Genomic DNA, 20,648 nt, shown 5'->3' with positions numbered 1-20,648 from the left:
GTTGGAGCATTCACAAATTCTGGAAGCAATTGTTTCACTGATTAATTGTTCTGTCAGGAAATTTCTCCTCAGTTCTAAGTTGCTTCTCTCCTTGATTAGTTTCCACTTCTTATTCTACCCTCAGGTGCTTTGGAGAATAGTTTGACTCCCTCTTCTTTGTGGCAACCACTGAGATATCGAAACACTATTATCATGTCACCCCTAGTCCTTCTTTTCATAAGATTAGACATACCCGTTTCCTGCAACCATTCTTTATATGTTTTATCCTCGAGTCCCCTAATCATCTTTGTTGATCTTCTCTGAATAGGCTAGACTTCGAATTAGCTAATTTTAATTCTAAGACCTAGAATTAGCTAATTTTAATTCTAAGACCTAGAATCAGCTAACTTTAATTCTAAGGCTAAGCTAGTAGCTTCCGTGCCTGAGTATTAATTAGATTACTTAGATTGCTTTTATTTATAGGCCGCCCTTTTCCCTGAGGGGACTCAGGGCGGCTTACAACCTATAGGGAGGGGATACACGTAATGACATATACAGACAAATTGAACCCAGAACCTTTCCATAAATATTCCCAAGATTAAAACAATTTGGATTGTAGACTCAAATGACTGTGAAAAAACACAGTGTTAATAGTGCACTCCTGACGTGTAAAAAGAGATTTCGATTGACACAGGAACATTGATCCCACAAAAATTGTTATGAGGAGTTATATTAGGTCACACATTTCAAGTGCTTTGTTGGCAGGAATGAAATTGTTCCCCAAAGTGGCATCCTTAAGAAATATTTGGACTAGACTTCTGTCCCCAAATTAGTAATTGTTGATCCATCATGCCATTAGAGTAGAGTATTTCAAAACTACTAGGTATTGTCTAACTTATTTTTGTATAAATAAAAGCATGAAAGAAGAATATTTGTTTGGAATGGTTCTCTGAATGAACAACACTCTTAAATATTTGCAGAAGAGATTATCTTGATCTACAAAACAAGGATGGCATTCAGGAAGGACTTCGGAAGCCTATGGATGAGATAAGAGGATTAAAGTCAGGAATGTTTCAATAGAAGAGAATATACATAGCTTGGAGTTGAAGTGTAGAGTCCTTGATGCTCTCTGAGCATGAAGATGTTATTTATTTGGAATAGAATAGAATAACAGAGTTGGAAGGGACCTTGGAGGTCTTCTAATGCAAACCCCCCCCCCCCCCCACTCAACCCTATATCATTTCAGACAATGGTTTTCCAATATCTTCTTAAAAACTTCCAGTGTTTGAGCAGTCACAACTTCTGGAGGCAAGTTGTTCCACTGATTAATTGTCCTGACTGTCAGGAAATTTCTCCTTAATTCTAGATTGGATCTCTCCTTGATTAGTTTCCATCCATTTGGATAATAAAACATCTGCAAGGAACCAACCAAGCTGAGGGAGCATGAAGGACTCCACTAAGGAATAGTTTTTTTTAAATTACTGTAATTAAAATATTCAGTAAAAGTGATATAGAGATATATAGATATAGATAAAAAGGAATGTTCCAATTGTCTCCTAGGTCTTGCTGCTCCTACTGCTGTTTTTCTCCCCATTCGGGCCACTCAAAGGCTGCAATTTTACTTATTCACCCATCTCTACTTATAACTTTTCCCAGGATATAAAACCACTGGTGAGTATGAACATGTTGCATAGTTCATCAGGCTGCCAGCCCTATTTGGTAGAACAGAGCAGGAAATCACCCCCATTGAAGATTAAATCTATCTTTATTGACACTGGCTATAATTTATTTGTTTAACAAACTTATACGGCTGCCCAGTTCAGGAAAAAAAAAGATTCTCAGTGGTGTAGAACAATGAATTAAAATAAGTGTGTAAAACAATTATCAAAATATAGAAAATAATTTCAAAATCAGGCAAGCCTAATTGTGTTGCATTTCCCCCAAACATCCAATACCCCTGAGAATCAGGGAGGTGCCTTCTTGAGTCACTTCTGGATATTACCTTGTTTCTCAGACCTTAAAAATATTTCAAACTGTTTTGCCTAGAATAGATAGTGGTTCTTATTTATCCCTATCGAAGTCATCTCCTTTACTCTGCACATCTTTTTATTCTTGTTTTTACTTCTATCAATGCAAATGCTGGTGATAGTGATAAAAAATAATATGGTCAATCAAAAAAAACATGTTTGTAGAAATGATGCACTGTGTCTTGTTTTGTGAGGAGTTTTTATGGGAAAGAACTGAAACCCTGAGTAATTAAAATATAATCACCGTTCTGGTCACATGTCCAGGGAAATGTCTTGGGACAAAGCTGGCTCCCTCAGCTAGGAAACGGAGATGAGCAGCACCCTCTAGAGTCAGATAGGAAAACATTTACAGTACATTTTTACCTTTATAATCATGTTCTCATCTTGGGCCGCTGCAAAACAACTGCAACTCTTCCTTCCCTTTTGAGTCCCCAAAGTAGAAAGATAAGGGGCAAATCAGAAAGTGACAAAGAAAACTGAAATGTGTAAAAGAGAAAAGCAGTTGTAAATTCCAAAAGTTGTTAAAAGTTTAGGATGAACATTTGTTAAGGCAGACTTAAATTTAAAGCATTTGTTATGGCACCACACAAAATTGAGCTACATCATTCTACCCTAACATGGCACTCTCCAAATCCTGTTGGACTACACATTCCATCATTCCCAGCCAGGAAGGCAATTACTTGTGATCTAGGAATTAAGGGTGCTTTATTTCCACTCTTCAGCCTACCCATGGAACTGAAATACAAGGAACATCTAATTTAATGGCACTTTATAAGTAGTCCTTATGACTGATTGCTTAGCGACTGGTTAAACTTAAAGCAGACTTCCTTGAGGGTACTTATGACTTAGTTCCAAACAGTTGGGCCTCACTCCTGTGATCACATGACCGCGTGTTACTCAATAACTGTTGCTTGACTTACAACGTGAGTGACTGTCCAAAGTTACAACTTCACTGAGAAAAGTGATTTATGACCATGGGATTAAAATTCTGACTGTTGGCAACTGACTCATATTTATGACCTTAATAGTGTCCTGGAGTCATGTGACCTTTTACGACCTTCTGACAAGCAGAGTCAATGAGGAAGCCAGATTCACTCAACAACCATGCTACTAATTTAACAACTGCTGTGGTTCACTTAACAACTCTGGCAGGAAAGATTGTAAAATGGAGCAAAACAGCGTCTCACTTAGCAACATAAATTTTGAGCCCTATTGTGGTCGTAAGCCGAAGACTATCTGTATTTACAGCTATTTGCAGCATTCTATTCTCATGTGAATGCTCATGTTTTTATGATGGTTTTGCCAATAGCTAGCATTTACTCCTGGGTTTTGGCAAAATCAGCCTACTGGTTTACTTAACGATTTTCTTAGAATGGTGACAGTCACTTTAACAACCACAACATTTGCTTAATGACCATGGCAGTTGTTTAAACACCAGCACTCAAAAGGTCATAACATTGGGTTTCTCACATGGATGATCTGATTTACGATCATCACAACCATAATGGAGTGTTGAAAGTAAAAGATTATCTGCAATCTTGTCTTTCTCTTTCTCTCTCCTCAGAAAGAATATTTGCTCCTGGACTACAAAGTATTGATGCCGTTAAATCTGAAACAGGTACACTCTTTGTTAGATACTAGCAATTGTTATAATGGTTTCCACCAAGGTCCTCTGTTCCGGTGGGAACAGAAGTTTAATCTCATTGGTCGAAGGGTCTGATAAGTCCCTATAAAAGGGCTGCTGTCAGACTGAACCTTCGCTGGATACTTGTTCTGTACCAATAAAAGCTGTTGTTGCCTTTAGCCTGAGTGTGCCTTTCCTTTACCCGATCTAACACTGGTGACAAGAGTGGGATTGGAAGGCAACTAGGCGAACCAAAAAGAGCGTAGCACTCCAGCAAGTAAATCCAGCCCGAAGCTCAGTGCAGCTTCGAGCAGCCATTTTTGAGCGGCAAACTCAAAACGCCCTCAGAACACAAAACGGCCTTGCATGCCCCACCGACTTCGTATGACCCAGTCACTGAACACTGGGAATTGTATATGCTGAGGTTCGACTGCTTCCTCAAAGCCAATGACTTCATGGGCCTTTCTGAAGGCTGCAAGAAGAACATGTTCCTGGGTTACTGTGGACGGGAAGCATTCGAAACAGGCAAAGACCTATCTAAGCCAACACCACTACAATCGGTCGCTTAGTCAGTGCTCCAACAGATGCTCAGGACACACTACGCTCACAAGTCGCCTAAGCATATCCGCCGGCACGAATTTAATATTTGTAATCTGAAGGAAGGTGAATCAATCAACGAGTACATTGTGGAGCTAAGGAAGGCCGCAGTGAATTGCGAGTTCCAAGACCTATAGCAATAGCAGTTAGACTTATATACTGCTTCATAGGGCTTTCAGCCCTCTCTAAGCGGTTTACAGAGTCAGCATATTGCCCCCAACAACAATCCGGGTCCTCATTTTACCCACCTCAGAAGGATGGAAGGCTGAGTCAACCCTGAGCCGGTGAGATTTGAATAGCTGAACTGCAGAACTGCAGTCAGCTGAAGTAGCCTGCAGTACTGCATTTAACCACTGCACCACCTCGGCTCTTATACGAACTTATACTAGACCGCATCATATGCGGTGTGCGGGACATTAATTTACAGAGGAGGTTACTCACCAAATCTAACCTCACTCTACAAATTGCCTTGGATGAAGCCAGGGCATCCGAATTGGCCATTAAGTCTACAGAAACCCTGCAGCGGCAAAGCACTCCACAAGGCATGCGTAAGAGCACACACGTACATTGTGAGGCTGCAGAGGCCGAGAGCTCAGAAGACAAAGATGACAGCTGCCACATCCGCAGTAGCCACGCCAAGCCAGAGCGCAAATTCGAACCACATTTCCCGCCTTGCGCAAGCTGCGGAGGACACCATGCCAGATCGTCTTGCCATTTCTGCAACACTATCTGCCAGCGCTGTGAGCAAAAGGGGCACATCGCCAAGGTTTGCACATCGCCAAGCACCCCACAATGACCTGGCAGCCCAGAAGCCGACCTAACCGCCAGCAAAGGCACAACCAAGGGGCGTTGGCAGCTGCCACCACGGCACTCAGAGGGCTACACCAGAGTTAACTACCACACCTCAATCGGCCAAGTCCGCACAAGGCGGCCAAAAAAGATGAAGATCAAAGTCCTCATCGAGGGCTCTCCATGCGAAATAGAGATCGACATGGGATCATCACTAACCATCATGCCGTGGTCTACACTCAAGTGGGCTATCCCTAGCCTGAAAAAGCAGCATCTATGCGCCTTCGTGATTACCAGGGGAATAGAGTCCCCATTGTGGGCCAGGGCACCTTCCTGGTGCAATTCAAAAACTATAGCAGCCAGCTCCTAGTGACGGTGGTCAGCAGTGACCTGCAGAGCCTCCTGGGGCTTGACTGGTTCGAGCCCTGGGCCTAGAAATGACCGGTATCAATGCCTTGAAAGACAAGAGTACCGAAGCAATTTTTAAGCAACTCTATCTCGTAGAGCTCGAGGATGGTCGGAATTGGAGAAGGCACATTGACCAACTCCGTGGCCACCTCTCCAACTCCACTCTTGGGCAGCCAGAGGTCACTCCTGCTCGAGTTAGCCAAAGCCCTACCCAAAAGGAGCATGAAGTCACTCCTTCCACAGCCAACTCAAACCTGAAGACACCGGGATACTTGTGTTGCAGGCCTGCAGCGAGCTCTGAGCGAACCGGCTCTCGAAGCTCCAGCCGCGGCCTGTGAAAGGTTCCAGGCGCTTCCACCAAGCGAAGCTGCAAAGCAAACCGGTCTGTCCAACCTGTCTGAAGAACACCCGCCAACTGAACTGCACAGGTCTGGCAGGGCTACCAAAAAGCCCGCCTACCTGCCTGACTACGTTACCAGTAGGATGATTCCATCTAAGAGGGGAGGGGTGTTATAGCAACTATTATAATGGTTTCCACCAAGTCAATCTCATTGGTTGAAGGGTCTGACAGCTCCCTATAAAAGGGCTGCTGTCAGACTGAACCTTCGCTGGATTGTACATACTTGTCCTGTTACAATAAAGAGCTGTTGTTGCCTTTAGTCTGATTGTGCCTTTCCATTACCCGATCTAACAGTCTTTATGGCAACTTTTACCACAGGGGTGGAGAAGTACGGCCCTTTAACGATCTGTGAACTCCAACTCCCAGAATTCCTAAGGCTGCCTGGCTGGCTCAGGAATTCTGGGAGTTGAAGTTCACAGATCATAAAAGGGCCGTACTTCTCCATTCCTGCTTTACATGAGTGCTTTCACCTTTTGATGAAATCAACAACATTGTACATATACTGTACATTCATTGTTGATCATTCTACTATTGTGTATTGATCGTTCTACTATTCATGAAAATAGCCACACCTCTTTCATGGCACATTCGCTAAAGATGTCAACCTCCCAACAAATTTCCTACCATGCAACTGAGAATATAGCCTGCTGTTGAAATGAGACTCTTGTGTTGGAAGGAATGTCCATCTGGGTTCAGTTCCAGGTGGGAAGAAAGACACTGGAAACATGGAGATTGTTTGGAAAGATGGTTTGTAATGATGGACAGGACCACATGGTTTGAGGTCCTGGGGGAAAAGGCACATGGAGTGGAGAGAGGAATATACTTATACACTCTTTTGGGCCCCGCCTTCCTGTTCCTGTACAAGAAATGTATCCCATTAGCTGTCAGACTCCCAGAGGGGCGGAGGTCTTAGCTAACAATGTGGGCTGTCTGTGTCCCAGGCTTGGCTGAGCCTTGCTGGGTGATGCAATCTGCCCAGGTGCCATATATTGAGTTCTGTTGCGAGATGGGTAGAGTGCTAATCCTATCATGTCTTGAGGGCCATGCCTTAATCCCATCACCCTGGAGCTGGAGTGGGGGGGGGGGGTCGGTTTGGGAGCTGCAGAAAGCAGCTTTGTCTTTAAAACATGTTTCTTCTTTTCTCATCCAGGGAAACATAATATTCTGCTTTTTTCATATTTCCTAAAACATTTCATTCCTCTAGGAGGGGAGTGGGTGCTAACCTCCTATACTTGTGTCTAGCCAATATTTTGTAGGAAGAGAGAAGTTCAAAGTTGGTGGGGTTTATAAGGTATGGGATTTATTCTACCAGTGGTTAGCTAAAAAAAAACATGGAAATGAAAAACGTTGGAGATTTTTTTTGAATTTTTTTTTTATTGTTTCAGTTAAACAAAACACACAGACAAAAAAAGAATCATCTTTCGTAACATCTTGTAGAAAGCATATCGATTGGTTACAGATATATTCCGTGCGTTTCTTCCACAATCCTTACATATACTTCATTCAAATCGACTTGTACATTTTAAGTCAAGAAAGAAAAATTGTGTATTTTACTATCCCTGTACCACAATTCTCATTTTAGATTTAGATTTAGATTTATTAACATTTGTATGCCGCCCACTCCCTTGGGACTCTTTAATTACCATTATTTAAACATGTTTTTATCTAGAATCATTTATATTTAAAGACATAACCACATACTGGCATTCATTTGCAGTTTCAATAGATCTCCAATAACATTACACCTTTATAACATATTCTAAAACAAATTCAGTTAAGTAAGATATCCAAGCATTTCCCGCCCCCCATAACATACCTATATGTATCATTAAAATAATTTTTATAATATAAGAATAATAGAATAATACAGATAACAATACAAAGGTATATGATCATTGAATAGATTTAGGATGATGTAATGAATTGTTATAATATAAATGAATCTAATACCTAGAATATTTCGTTCAAAATGAAGGAATAATAATTATAGTCATATAAATGATGTACAATGATAATAATGTATACATAAATACTAGATTGATAATTTGTGATTTTATATACAATTGAAAGTGAGGACTATGGAAATGATGCACAAAAACTTTGCAACCAAACGACATGCTGTATGTGATTGAAGAAGGTTCTATGCGTTATGTGTTGTCTGTCTTTGTCCAATAAAGAAAAATATACTTTTTTAAAAAAAGAGAGAGAAGGAAAAGGAACAAGAAATAATATTCAACTATTTTTGGGTTTGCGGAAATACTACCCCAAGAAAATATAAATTAAGAGAGCTGCAAGAGACACCTGCAACAATAGAAAAAGAAAGGAGGAGAGGAGGAGAGGAGATGAGAGGAAAAGGAGGGAAGAGAGAGGTGAGAAGATGAAAGGGAGAAGGAGAGAGGGTAGGAAGGGGAAGGGGTAGAGAGAGATAGGGGAGAGGCAAGAGAAGAAGGAAGGGAAAGGAGAGGAGGAAAGAAGAAAGTAGAGAAGGGAGGGAGAGAAAGGAAGAGAGGAGATGAGAGGAAGAGGAGGGAAGGAAGATAGAGAGGAGAGGAAGATGGAAGGGAGAAGGAGAGAAAGAGAGAAGGAGAGAGGGTAGGAAGAGGAAGAGGAGGAGGGGAGAGGTAAGGAAAGAAGGAAGGGAAAGGAGGAAGGAAGGAAATAGAGAAGGGAGGGAAGGAGAAAAGCAAGGGAGAAGAAGGTGGTGTCAAAACAGGCGAGGGATGATAAACAAAGCAACCCAAATGGAATATTATAATTCTATAAATGGAATGACAAATGTATAAGAACCATGAATGTAAAAAAAGAATAATAACTATGTGAATGTATACCTATAATTGTATATAGAGAACAAAAAATAAAAAAACACTTTATATTTTAAAAAAAGTTGGTGGGGTTCAATTTGGAAATGCTTTGGAGGTGGTTTTTTTTTTTTTGTAAATTAATATGCCTGTTTTAGGCATCTGATACGCTACTGGCAAAGAAAATCCATTCTTGCAATTTCTTTGGGCTACCAAAATTCCTTTCATATGTCCATGATGGGGTAATGGGAAATGAAGTCTGCAATATCCTTAACATCTTTGCATATCCATTGAATGTTCCTGGTTTAATCTTTGGCCTGTCCAGCCACATTTGGAAAAGTCTTGTCTCAAATAACTGAAAAGTTTCTTGTTTAGGCTTGTTTAGTCTTCCAACTATGTAGAAAGAGCTCCCAAACTGACTGGAAAATCATGTCTTTTGGTTAAGAATCAGTGTTTTGACTTAGTAATGAATCAAAATGACCCCTACAGAGAACTTTTTCCTTTAAGCAAGCATAGAGATACAGATCTCATGTTATGATATGCCTCTGGATATAGGGTTTTAATATGATTTTCATCTCCCATCTTGGATTCGGCTTGAGTAAAATGTTCTTGGTGGCCATCTATCAGATTTGTCTGCAATGATATAGAGAACCACTAGATGGCAGCAGTGAACCCAGATGTTCTGTCTTTCTAGGTTGCCCTCTAGAGGGAATTCAAAGATTTGTAACCCAAATGTGGTAGTCTTGGTTTATAATGAGGGTACAATCTTTTTTCTTCTTTTTGGTTTCATGTTTTCTCTGCATCCCATCTCCATTTATATTCTCCAGGACACATTCTGCAGTTTATTATGGGACCTTCATTTCATCAATGAAAACTTAAAGAAATTAATCAACGTGTCTGGGGAAAAACTGAAAACGTTATTCAAGAAGATATATGATCACACAAAATTTGTTGAAGATTGTAATATTAAAATAGTAAGTTGAAGAACTTTGTTTAGAGTGCTTTGGAATGACAATACAAGTCATTCCTATTTTATTCACAATTTAACCTAACTTGCCTGGTCCTAATAGAACAGATTACAATCGAAATTTCTATTATTTAAAATGCAGTGTTCATTTAGATCAGAACTAAGTAAAGAGGGAAGACTTAAATTAATCCAGGGCTCTAACAGTGCTAAACAAAGTATGAATACTTCTGTGCATATTCCTTGTCTGATGGGAATATTTGTATCTACATGGTCACTAAGAGTCAACACCAGTTTGACCGCTTATAATCAAAATGAGGGAAAAAGGAACTCTGAAAATCTTTTTTTTATCCTATGTTTGGGCTGGGAGAAATTGGGAAAGTATCTGAATTTATTTAAGTTCCTCAGTTTTTTTTTCTGGCTGGAAAGGAAATTCCTCCCTTCCTTTGAGATACAGATTTTGTTACAGGTAATCCTCAATTTACGATCACATCAGAGTCCAAAATTTCTGTTGCTAAACAAGACAGTTGAGTTGTGCCCCATTTTATAACCTTTTATGCCACACTTGTTAAGTGAATCACTGCAGATGTTAAGTGAATCATGTGGTTGTTAAGTAAACCTGGCTTCCCACATTGGCTTCGCTTGTCAGAAGCTAGTTGGGTGATAATCACATAACCCAGGACAGTGTAACTGTCTTTATTTATTATGCCTGTTTCTGCAAGTAGGTTCATTTCATTTTGAAGGAAATGCTGCTGAGCATTTCCAGTCTGAATCAACCCTAATCCCACTATGTAATGTGCAATTGGAGGGGACCTTTGAGGCCATCTAGTCCACAGTGATTACTATTCGCAATAAATGGCATCACCATTAAGCTGGAAATTACTGTCAAGCCCATAACCTATAATTTGCATTGCTCTTTTTAAAAAGAATTTTATTAAGCTTCAAATATAAAAAAATTAAAATGTTGCAACAAAAGGACAAAAGTGGGGAGGGACAACAGGGAAAAATTTAAAAGTAATATCAGAAACCCCTCCAAAAATAACAGAATAAACGTTATTTCCAACTCTCTTCAGTTCAGATAAGGTTGAATGATAAAACAAGATAACTTTTGTTTTAGTTTAACAAAGAGATACAAAACTAAAATATAAAAGATATACATACCATACCCAAAAATCAAATAATAATAATGCTCTCTTAGTCTAAATGTGTGGCACGGTGGCCTAGAGGTGTTTATCAGGATACTAAGAGAAAATATTTGCTGTGAACTCTGTGTAGGCATCAGGAAGGGCATCTGGATAATAAATTCTCAGCACCATTCAGTCACTTAGATTCCACTCTGAATAAACAGATTACAGGGTTGTAAAACTCTCTTTAAATAAAACATATAGCCCATTAATGCATCATAATATCAATTCCACAAATACACATAGTATTATTAATTATTTCTATAAGAAAGTATCGATAATAACACATCCTTTCTTTCAGTAGTTCTCAATCTTTTCTTCATTATGGACCCTCTTTAAATACCTTTTGTGGCCACATACTATGGCCGTGGACCCCCAAGACTTAACTTAAGATTTAGATTATTACATTTCTTCAAACCTTTGTGAACCTCCTGTGGTGGCATTGTGGCCCGCAGTAGTCCACAGACCACAAGTTGAGAACCACTGCTTTACTTCAAATGGAAACAAATGCATAAAAAGCCAAAATAAAATCTGTGTCTATTAAACTTGAGCAGTGCACATTTCTATAACAATCAATACATATCTAATCAAAATCAAGACTTCATTTTTATCTTTTATCAAGCAAAAAGGGTTTTTATATAGAAAGAAAAGCAGCCTAATTTTTATATTTAATCAAAGCATTCACTTTTGCCATCTCAGTCAGTTCATATTGTTGGGATTTTTTTTTTCAAAATAAACTTCAAAAGATGTAAAAGCACGAATAATAGTATCTGAACTTTGGCATGGATTACTAAAGTATGAGGTAGTAATCACAGCTGTCATACTGGGATGAGCAAGCTGCAGTTAATTCTTTGTATTTTTCTTGCTCTTTTTCAGGGTGATAGTTCTACCAGTTTTGAATTGAAAAATATCTCTCAATTTGTAGATGCCATTCCTTCCTGCCTTCAGTCTCTATCAAAGAAGATAGAAAGGATTACAGAAGAAAAGCATGCTGATTTTAGGAACTGCACCAATATTCAGAGCCAAATAGGTAACATTCTTAAGTGATGGGGAAACGGGTGAGGAGACAAAAGTTTGGCCATTTCCCATGTGTGCCTAAACATGCTTCATTCAACAATGTTATATTTTGTGTCCAATATCCTATTCGATTCATCCCCAGACCATAAATGAGATAGACTTAAGTGTTAAAATAATGTTTCCCCCCCATCCCTCCATCATCCAAGAACAGGTTAATGGTGTGTCATATATGTAAAGATTTGTCCCTAATTACCATGAAGGGAAATGGGGTAAATGGTAGTGAGAGGAAACAGAAATTTTTCACCACTAAAGGCAGGATAGAGATCTGCCCTATTTTCCACATAGGGTTGTTCCCCCTATTTCAATAAAGGCATAGTGGGAGTTGCAGGGGAGAGCACTGTGTGACGTGGCAGCGGGGAAAGGCCCTCGGTACATACTAAGCTAACTTTCAGAAAATAATGTTCCCACAGTGGAATATGGGAGAGTTCCCCAATGTTTCCGGCTTTGAGGACTGCCGGGGGGGGGGATGGTTCCGTGTGAACGGCCGGCAAGCATGTGCACATGCATGCATCTCCATTTGCGCGAGTGGTGTGCATGTGCACACTTGCCATTTCTCCAGCCTGGTTGCAAATCCCCCACGGTCCACTAGTGGGCTGTGACCCACAGGTTGGGGACTCCTGGAATATAGTCTACCATGTCATACTGCCCCAACTTGGTGCCCTCTGGTCTTTAAATCCAACATTGATTGGGACCAGATGAGGTACAATGGCCCAAGCAGTCATCTCAACATCTCAGTGCAAAATAGTCCTTGACTTATGATCACAATTGAGCCCAAAATTTATGTTGCTAAGTGAGACATTTGTTAAGTTACTTTTGCCTCCTTATGCAAACTTTATTGCCACAGTTGTTTAGTGAATCATTACAGTTGTTAAGTTAGTAGCGCTGTTGTTAAGTGAATCTGGCTTCCCCATTGACTTTGCTCGTCAGAAGGTTGCAAAGCTGATCACATGACCCCGTGACCCTGCAACCATCATAAGTATGAACCAATTGCTGTGGATCTGAATTTTAATCACATGACCAAGGGGATGCTGCAACAGTCGTAGCTGTGAAAAACAGTCATAAGTCACGTTTTTCAATGCTACCGTAACTTTGAATGCTCACTAAATGGACTGTTGTGAGTCGAGAACTATCTATAGCCTGTTCCTTAGTAGCTACAGCCACAGCATTCCTGCAGATGACACTCACAAAGCACCGTTTGGGGGCACCGTGGAAACTTCAGATCCTATCCTGAAGATAGCTGTGGATTCTCCTGGCATGAGTCAGGCCCAAATACAACAAAGACACATGGTGGCTCCCAAGGGTGGGTTCCTGGCAGCATTACTACTGGTTGGGTGCCCAAAAAATTTTGAGCGCGCATGCGCATTTGCATTTAAAAAGGTCTGCACATGCACACACCATTAAAAAAGGGGGGGATTACATTTTTTTCAGTAAAGATTGTTCTGTGCATGTGCAGATCAGAAAATAAAGATAGTGGCACCCAGGATAGAACCATTACAATCATGTGTCCGGCTGAGTTACTACTTATTCGGCCGAACCAGTCTATACCAATAGGAACCCACCTCTGGTGGCTCCTTCAAGCCAAATTCTGTATTTTTTAATACCTTGCCAGACTGAGGATTCTACTATTTGCATTTACAATATACTCTGTGAACTATTAAGAAGGGTCTGTCTTCACTCTCTTTCTCTCACACACGATATCTGGGCTAAGCTGCCTCTTACTCTTCTGGAATGCAGCCCCTCCCTCGGGGGGATCCACCTCCTCACTACTTTACATCACATATGATTTTGTGATATTGGAAATAACTGCTCACAGATGCTACCAGAATATGGCTGAGCTGGAATATTGTATCTCTTGATTTAGTCGCTGTGAACTTCACTGGCCATATTTAGTTCTGGCTATTCTTCTAAGACAGGTTTAATCTTTCTTTCTATCCCACCCTCTTAAATGTTTTTTTTTAACTCATCCTGATTTCTACAGGAAATAGAGGCTCTAATAATTCTCAGCATCTATACTAAAAGTCGGGGTTTTTTTGTAAGTGATTTAATTGTTTGTTAATCTTAACAAGGAATGTCACCACCACAATCACACGGCTGGCAAGGAAAAAAGAGCAACAACTAGTATCAAAGATATAAAATCAGAAGAGCAAAGTTAAGCCTTCAAAATCTGTTCACAGCTGGATAACATGGAGTAAGAATGCCTAAATCCCATCCAAGATAGACTGAAGTCCTTTGAGAAAGAAATCTATCATTTATCTCATGTTCCCACTATCCAAACTCTTTTAGTAATTAGACGTAGAAGAGGGATTTTTCCTGTGATAATTTACGAATCTATCATTAGATATGCTACATTATTTCTCCAACCCTTTTCACAAGGCACATTGCAATGCAGGTCAACCAGGAGAACTTGGGATACAAAATATTATACTAAAATGTGACTGATTGGGTGGTTTTTATAGAATGTATAAGGTTAAGTTAAAATGGATGGGCCGTTTGTGGGTCAGCACATCGGGGAAATCCAGCTCTTGTCTTAGCACCGTGTTTCTCAACCTTGGTAACTTTCAGAGGTATGGACATTAACCCAGAATTCCCTTGCTGGCTGGGGAATTCTGGGAGCTAAAATCCACACCTCTGAAAGTTGCCAAGGTAGAGAAATACTGCCTTATAGCATGTTGTGAGAGAAGTATCATCATGCTAAAGCCATAATATGATTGATTCTGGCCCCGGCAACATAACCAACGAGTTTTATGAAAATTTAGCATGTGTATGTATTCCCCCATTGTGTCTTTCCTCTGAATATCATTTACTTTCTGCTCCATCCTCCCCACCCCTTTGTTACCAGCTGGCATTTGATCTGCCCCTATAGGTCAGTCTCTCTCTGTACTTCAGAATCTTCTGTTACCCATCAACACTTCTGATTGGAAGCTAGAGAGGAAGAAGCCAATCTTCCACAAAAGGACTTACTGGTGGTTACTTCTTTCAGCTATCTTGGTCTGTCTTCTCATCAGTTTATGGAAAAAATGCCAGGTAAACTCTTAATAAGAAACGGCTTCAGGTAAATATGCATTATACAACAGTCGCATGTGAAATAGCCTTGGACTCTACCTTAGTTGTTGTTGTTGTTAATTGCGAAGTCATGTCTGACTCATTGCGACCCCAAGGACAAAGTTCCTCCAGGCCTTCCTGTCCTCTACCATCTTCTGCAGTCCATTTAAGCTCACGCCTACTGCTTCGGTGGCTCCATCCAGGCACCTCATTCTCTGTCGTCCCTTCCTTCTTTCCCAGCATTAGGCTCTTCTCCATGCTCATCAAAATTTAGTACATTAGGAAAAATGCTAGATTGGATATGCTACGTGCTTTTTCTCTAAGCAAAAATTGTTATTTTATGTAGAAAAGGGGACCAAACGGTGCCTAAGAGACATAGAATCAAATCAGCTAGAACGCTGCTTGCTGACATTGTCTCTGGGCCCAGAGAATGTGAGACCTTTCTTGTCTCTTATTGATGTGGTAGATCGTTGTTTCTCAACCTTAGCAACCAGGATATGTTGACTTCAACTCCCAGAATAGCTGGGAGGAATTCTGAGAGTTGAAGTCCACACATCTTAAAGTGGCTAAGGTTGACAAACACTGCTACAGATTGCTTGACAGATTGTATCTGCCCTACGTTTTATTTTCCTCAATATATTTTCCCTTTCTTGTCTTTTTATCTTTTTCAGGGGTCCTCTTCAAGAGCAATTTAAAATTACCACGTCCCTGTGGTATGGGATCTACATCACTCAGCATCTTAGAGCCTGTTCTATCCCACTCCTAGCCTTTATCTTGAAGGACTAAGCTGGCACAACCTGTGAGAGGGGCTGCTGTCAAAAAAAGACCTGCTAAGGAGCCATGAGCCTCAGCTGTGGCTCCCACCCCGCGGTAGACGCTGCATCTTTCTTTTTATACTTAATCCTCAACTTATGACTGCAATTGGAACCAGAATTTGTGATGCTAAGAAAGGTGGATGTTAAGTCAATTGTGTCTGATTTTACATTCTTTTTTTTTTTTTTTTTTGCCAAGGCTGTTAAGCACATTACTGCAGTTCTTAAGTGAGTCGTGCAGTTGTGAAGTAAATCCGGCTTCCTCCATTAACTTGCATGTCAAAAGCCAGCTGGGAAGGTTACCGATGGTGACCCCATGTTGCAACCGTCCTATACACAAGCTTGTAACCGAGCACCTAAATTTTGATCACGTGACCATGGGGATGCTGAGATGGCCATAAGTGCAAGAATTGGTTGTAAGCCACGTTTTTCAGTGCCATTGTAACTTTGAATGGTTGTTAAACGAATGGTTGTAACTCGTGCTTATATGGTATGTGCTTATGTGAAAAGGGAGAGAGAGAGAGAGAGAGTTAATATATGTTTTTTTAATTTTGTATAAATAAAAGCAAATGTTTAGTTACCACATGAATGTTCCACAAAGAGGAACTTTCCAGTGCATTTTTGTTTAATGTGACCAGCTAACCTGTATTGGTCTCTTACTGGAATCAAGCAATAGACAGCCTGTCCTAGAATCATCTGTGGAGAGCAAAGTCTGAGACAGTGTTTCTCACCTTCATCAACTTTAACAGGTGTGGACTTCAGCTCCCAGAATTCCTCAGCTAGCATGGAATTCTGGGAGTTGAAGGCCATACATCTTAAATGTAGCTGTGGTTCTGACATAACATCTTTATTCATTCCCTGAATCTGTTGTGGCCTGTCGGCTTCCAGCCCCTCCAGCAGCCAAATCAGATGAGGAAGAGGAGGCAGGGTCAGCATCAAGGCAACCTTAGAGCTCCGAGGGGAAGAGGGGATGGAGTTGGCAGAGAGAGAGAGAGACAGAGGTGGAGTCCATCAGCCCTCAGCTGGAGAGTCAACAGCCCCCAGGTCTGGAGGTGGCTAATGAGGAAGAGGAGGAACAGTTGGGTCCAGTGCCTGACGTGCAAATGCGCAGAAGACAGAGGAGAGGAGAGCAGTGGAAATCCATGGGCTGATCCTCGGGAAGGAAGAGCCAGCACTGCTAGGGAAGCCCCACCCTAGCTCTGGGGATAAAAGGCAGGGGGGCGGAGGTGAATAGATGTGGCAAACAACTATTCATCTCTCTGCTGGACACACTCAGTGAGAGAGAAACTTTTTGCCGGGGCTGGTGGTGCTCCAATAAAGGAATCATTAACTTCAGAGAGTTTGTCGTGTTTGGGGAATTTGGTCAGAACAGAATCATGTACACCATGAAAGGCAACTAGAGGTGTTTTATTTTAGACGGGACAATTCATACCAGATAGGAGAAAAGTCAGACTTTGTATATTATTTTACTGTCTCATTGTGATCGCTCGGAATGAAGCAGCCGAGATTATCTCACTGCTGACAACTTTTTACAAAGGAGGCAAAAGGATGCTGAAGGATAACAAAACAATAATAAATCAACATAATGGCAAATCGTGGTCAAGGAGCACCAGAAACCACCATACATTTGGATTGGTTGTCAAGCACCCAAAAGGAGATCACTTGACCAAGGGCATTTTTCAAAATTTTGAATCTGACTATCTTTTTCTTGGATCCATTGTAACCGATTGCTAAGTTGCCAGTCGTAAGCGTAGGATTTCCTGTAGTTACAAAATACCTTTTAAATGCAGTTCCTAGTTAAGGAAGAAGCATCCACCATAAATGCACTCCTACAAGGTGACAATGCAGGTAGTCCTCGATATATGACCACAATGAAGCCCAAAATGTATGTTGCTAAGTAGACATTTGTTAAATGAATTTTGCCCCATTTTACAACTTTTGTTGCCCTAATTGTTAAGTGAATCATTGCAGTTGATAAGTGAGTAACACGGTTGTTAAGTGAATCTGGCTTCCCCATTGACTTTGCTTGTCAGAAGGTCACAAAAGGAATCCCATGACCTTGGGACACAGCAATGGTCATAAGCATGAACCAGATGCCAAGCATCTGAATTTTGATCATGGGGATGATACAAAGATCATAAGTGTGAAAAATGGCACTTTTTCAGAGTTGTAACTTTGAACAGTCACCAAATGAACTGTTGTAAGTCGAGGATTACCTATAAGTGTCATAATGTTGATGTCAACAAGCAGATAGATTTTCTTTGTGATGATCAGTTTGGTCCATCAGACTTTCCCATAGTTCTCCCATCACCACTGTAATCAAGTCCAAACCTTGCTGTTCTCCTCTTCTCTTTCCTTCCATCCTAAAAATTTTCTATGTCGATATTATAATTTCCAAGGAAAAGGAATTTTGATTCCAGCCACTCATCATAATCTAAATAGTCTTCTGCCTTGGGGACCAAATCTAACTTTTAACTGAAATTTCCTTTAGTAAAAAACTGTCAAATTTTCCACGGCAGAAAGAACACAGATTAGACATGGCTTCAGCTCAAGCTGGAAAAGGTTTTCCTGTTTATTCCTGATGGTTTTATGCAATCATTCATTCATCTTCCATCCCAAGTCTTTTACCCACATAATCAGTATCTAATAACAATCAGAATCTGGATTTCATCATCCACAATTGATTTGGCTGTGTTTGAAAGTCTTTCCAAAGAAATTTTAGGAAGGTCTAGAAAATTGAGTGAGGGAGTATCCAATGAGTCCTCTGATAGGAAATTATCTTTCTCTGGAGGTTTCCCAGTCTGTAATGGTATGTATGAATGACCTTGGGGGCCACAGCCTACCCAATGGTCTGATCTGAATCTGAAGGAGGGATTGGGTTGGAGAAAGCATCCCAGATGGGACCTTTCGTAATTTTGATGAAAAGTAAGGGTGGGAAGAGCTCCTTTCAGACTTGCAAGATTCTGTTAGTTTCCTCTTATAATAAAAGTTGTGTTATGAATCAAAGTTAGTGCTTCTTGTGAAGATTTGCTGAGCAAATAACTGATTAACCTGCTTATAAATTTGCATGATAAATTGATCCTGATATCTTGCATGAGTCAGGGAAATCAACGATGGAGATGTTCTCTTCGCCATTTATTAAATGGAAAACATCTCATTTTAGCAGGAGAATAAAAGTAAGGCAGTGGAATTCTTTCCTAATAGCCATTAAAAGGCAATAGATTTGGGGGTCACTTTTGCATACATTATCTGGGCATCATTCTTTTTCATTCATATTAAGGCAATGCACCTTAGAATGACTGAAAAGGGAGAAAACTCACTTTCCCCTCCTACTTAACCAGCAAACATAATTTTCCTTCTCCATTACAGAGCCATCTCTTGCATAACAGTGGTGGGTTCCAGGAAGTATGGCCTGGTATGGCCGTACTGGTAGTAGCCGTGAGCAGCGGCCACCGTACTGGTATGGTGGCTCATTTGGCCTGCCTGCCCACCCGCATTCCATAGCTGTTTTTGAAGTAACTGGGCCAATTGCGTACGTGCGCACAGCATACAGTGCCTGTGCGACCTTCCCCGAGCAGCTGCATGCAGTGCCTGCGCGACCTCCGCCAAGCAGCTGGGTGTCGCAGGGCGGTGGCGTGCGCAAGAGTGCGCAGCGCTCGTGCCCAATTAGGACACCCGGCCCCGCCACAGCGTACTGATTGCAACCCGCCACTGTTGCATTCGTCATTTTAACTAATCCTTTTTGTGAATTTAGTCATGAATCAGTCAGATTTCCTTTCACTGATTTCAACTATTACTTTATCTTCAGAGACAGTGTTTATGACATGACATTAGGACTGGCTCTTACTCCAGAACGAATCAATTCTGGCCTGTTTCACCCATTCCCAAAACACATCAGAGAATTTTCTGATACATCTCTAGCCAATTTTTCTTGAGATCTTCCAGAGAAAAATGCATTTCTCAAGACAACAGCTGAATTTCCTTAGAAGTTTGATGTTTTGATTAGTTCAAGAGTTTAATAATCTAATTTTTCTGCCTTTGGAAAACACCAGATATTTGACTGACCACCTGAAATCTTTTGCTAAGTTTGTAGGCTTAGCTCAGGGATTCTTAAAACTTTTGCCACCACAACTTTATTCTCAATGAATATACCTGCACTAAATATCCAAACACCAAAATGAACGCAAACAAACAATGGAAGCAGTACCACGAAACTTTGGAAAAAGTATATTTATTTGTAACAATATAACTGACAGTATCTTTACTCCTTCACTCTGTTTGCACTAAAGGAGGTACACCTTAGCTCTATAATACGACAAGCAACTCTTGCAACGCTTTAGGTGTGAGTTTTTCAGTAATTAGGCTGCAGTAAAAGTAATCCATTAATTTGCAGAAGGGATGAATTATACTTGGTTTGTGCTTTTGTTTAAACTTAGCCCATGGGATAGTATTTTAATTAACCCATTATTAACTAGTTCAGAAATTAAGCAAGGAAAGAAACTGGCATTTTCTTCAATGGAAAGATCTATCCCAGGGGTGAAATCCTTCCAGTTCGGCCCAGTTCAGCCAAACTAGTAGGGACGATTGTCCCTGGTTCTGCAAACCAGTAGAAACTTCCCCCCCCCTCCCACTTTTTAAAGCATTATTTTCTTGCCTATTCGCCTGAACCAGCAGGAAAAAAATGCTTTAAAAAGTGGGGGGAAAGGTTGGCCACGCCCACCCAGTCACATGAAACCCCCCCTCCACCAAGGCACACCCACAGAACGGATGGGCAAAAAAAAATAGATTTCACCACTGATCTTCCCCATCATCAGTTTTCCCAAGCTGATGTCTTCAAATGCATTGAAGAACAAAGTCCACATTCCATACCATCTAGGCTTTATAGACATTCTCTTTAGGTTAGGCTGCCTTGCAGAGAGATACTATATCAGTGTCTAGGTCACGTGT

At 40.7% G+C, this 20,648-nt stretch overlaps 1 protein-coding gene across 1 annotated transcript in view; it reads left to right on the top strand.

Annotated features, from left to right (window-relative positions):
- Positions 1–16,726, top strand: part of FLT3LG (fms related receptor tyrosine kinase 3 ligand) — a 29,513-nt gene extending 12,787 nt beyond the window's left edge. Inside the window, exons 3-8 of the mRNA XM_032237509.1 lie at positions 1,540–1,650; positions 3,571–3,624; positions 9,450–9,596; positions 11,647–11,800; positions 14,711–14,871; positions 15,561–16,726. Coding sequence (XP_032093400.1) covers positions 1,540–1,650; positions 3,571–3,624; positions 9,450–9,596; positions 11,647–11,800; positions 14,711–14,871; positions 15,561–15,584 — 651 coding nt within the window. The 3' untranslated portion in view covers positions 15,585–16,726. The remainder of the gene's footprint in view (positions 1–1,539; positions 1,651–3,570; positions 3,625–9,449; positions 9,597–11,646; positions 11,801–14,710; positions 14,872–15,560) is intronic.
- The last annotated feature ends 3,922 nt before the right edge of the window (positions 16,727–20,648 follow it).

The sequence above is a fragment of the Thamnophis elegans genome, chromosome Z (genome assembly GCF_009769535.1).
Source record: "Thamnophis elegans isolate rThaEle1 chromosome Z, rThaEle1.pri, whole genome shotgun sequence".
NCBI classification, from domain to species: domain Eukaryota; kingdom Metazoa; phylum Chordata; class Lepidosauria; order Squamata; family Colubridae; genus Thamnophis; species Thamnophis elegans.
Note: the sequence above shows the minus strand (reverse complement) of the source record. Positions and strands in the feature narration are given on the sequence as shown.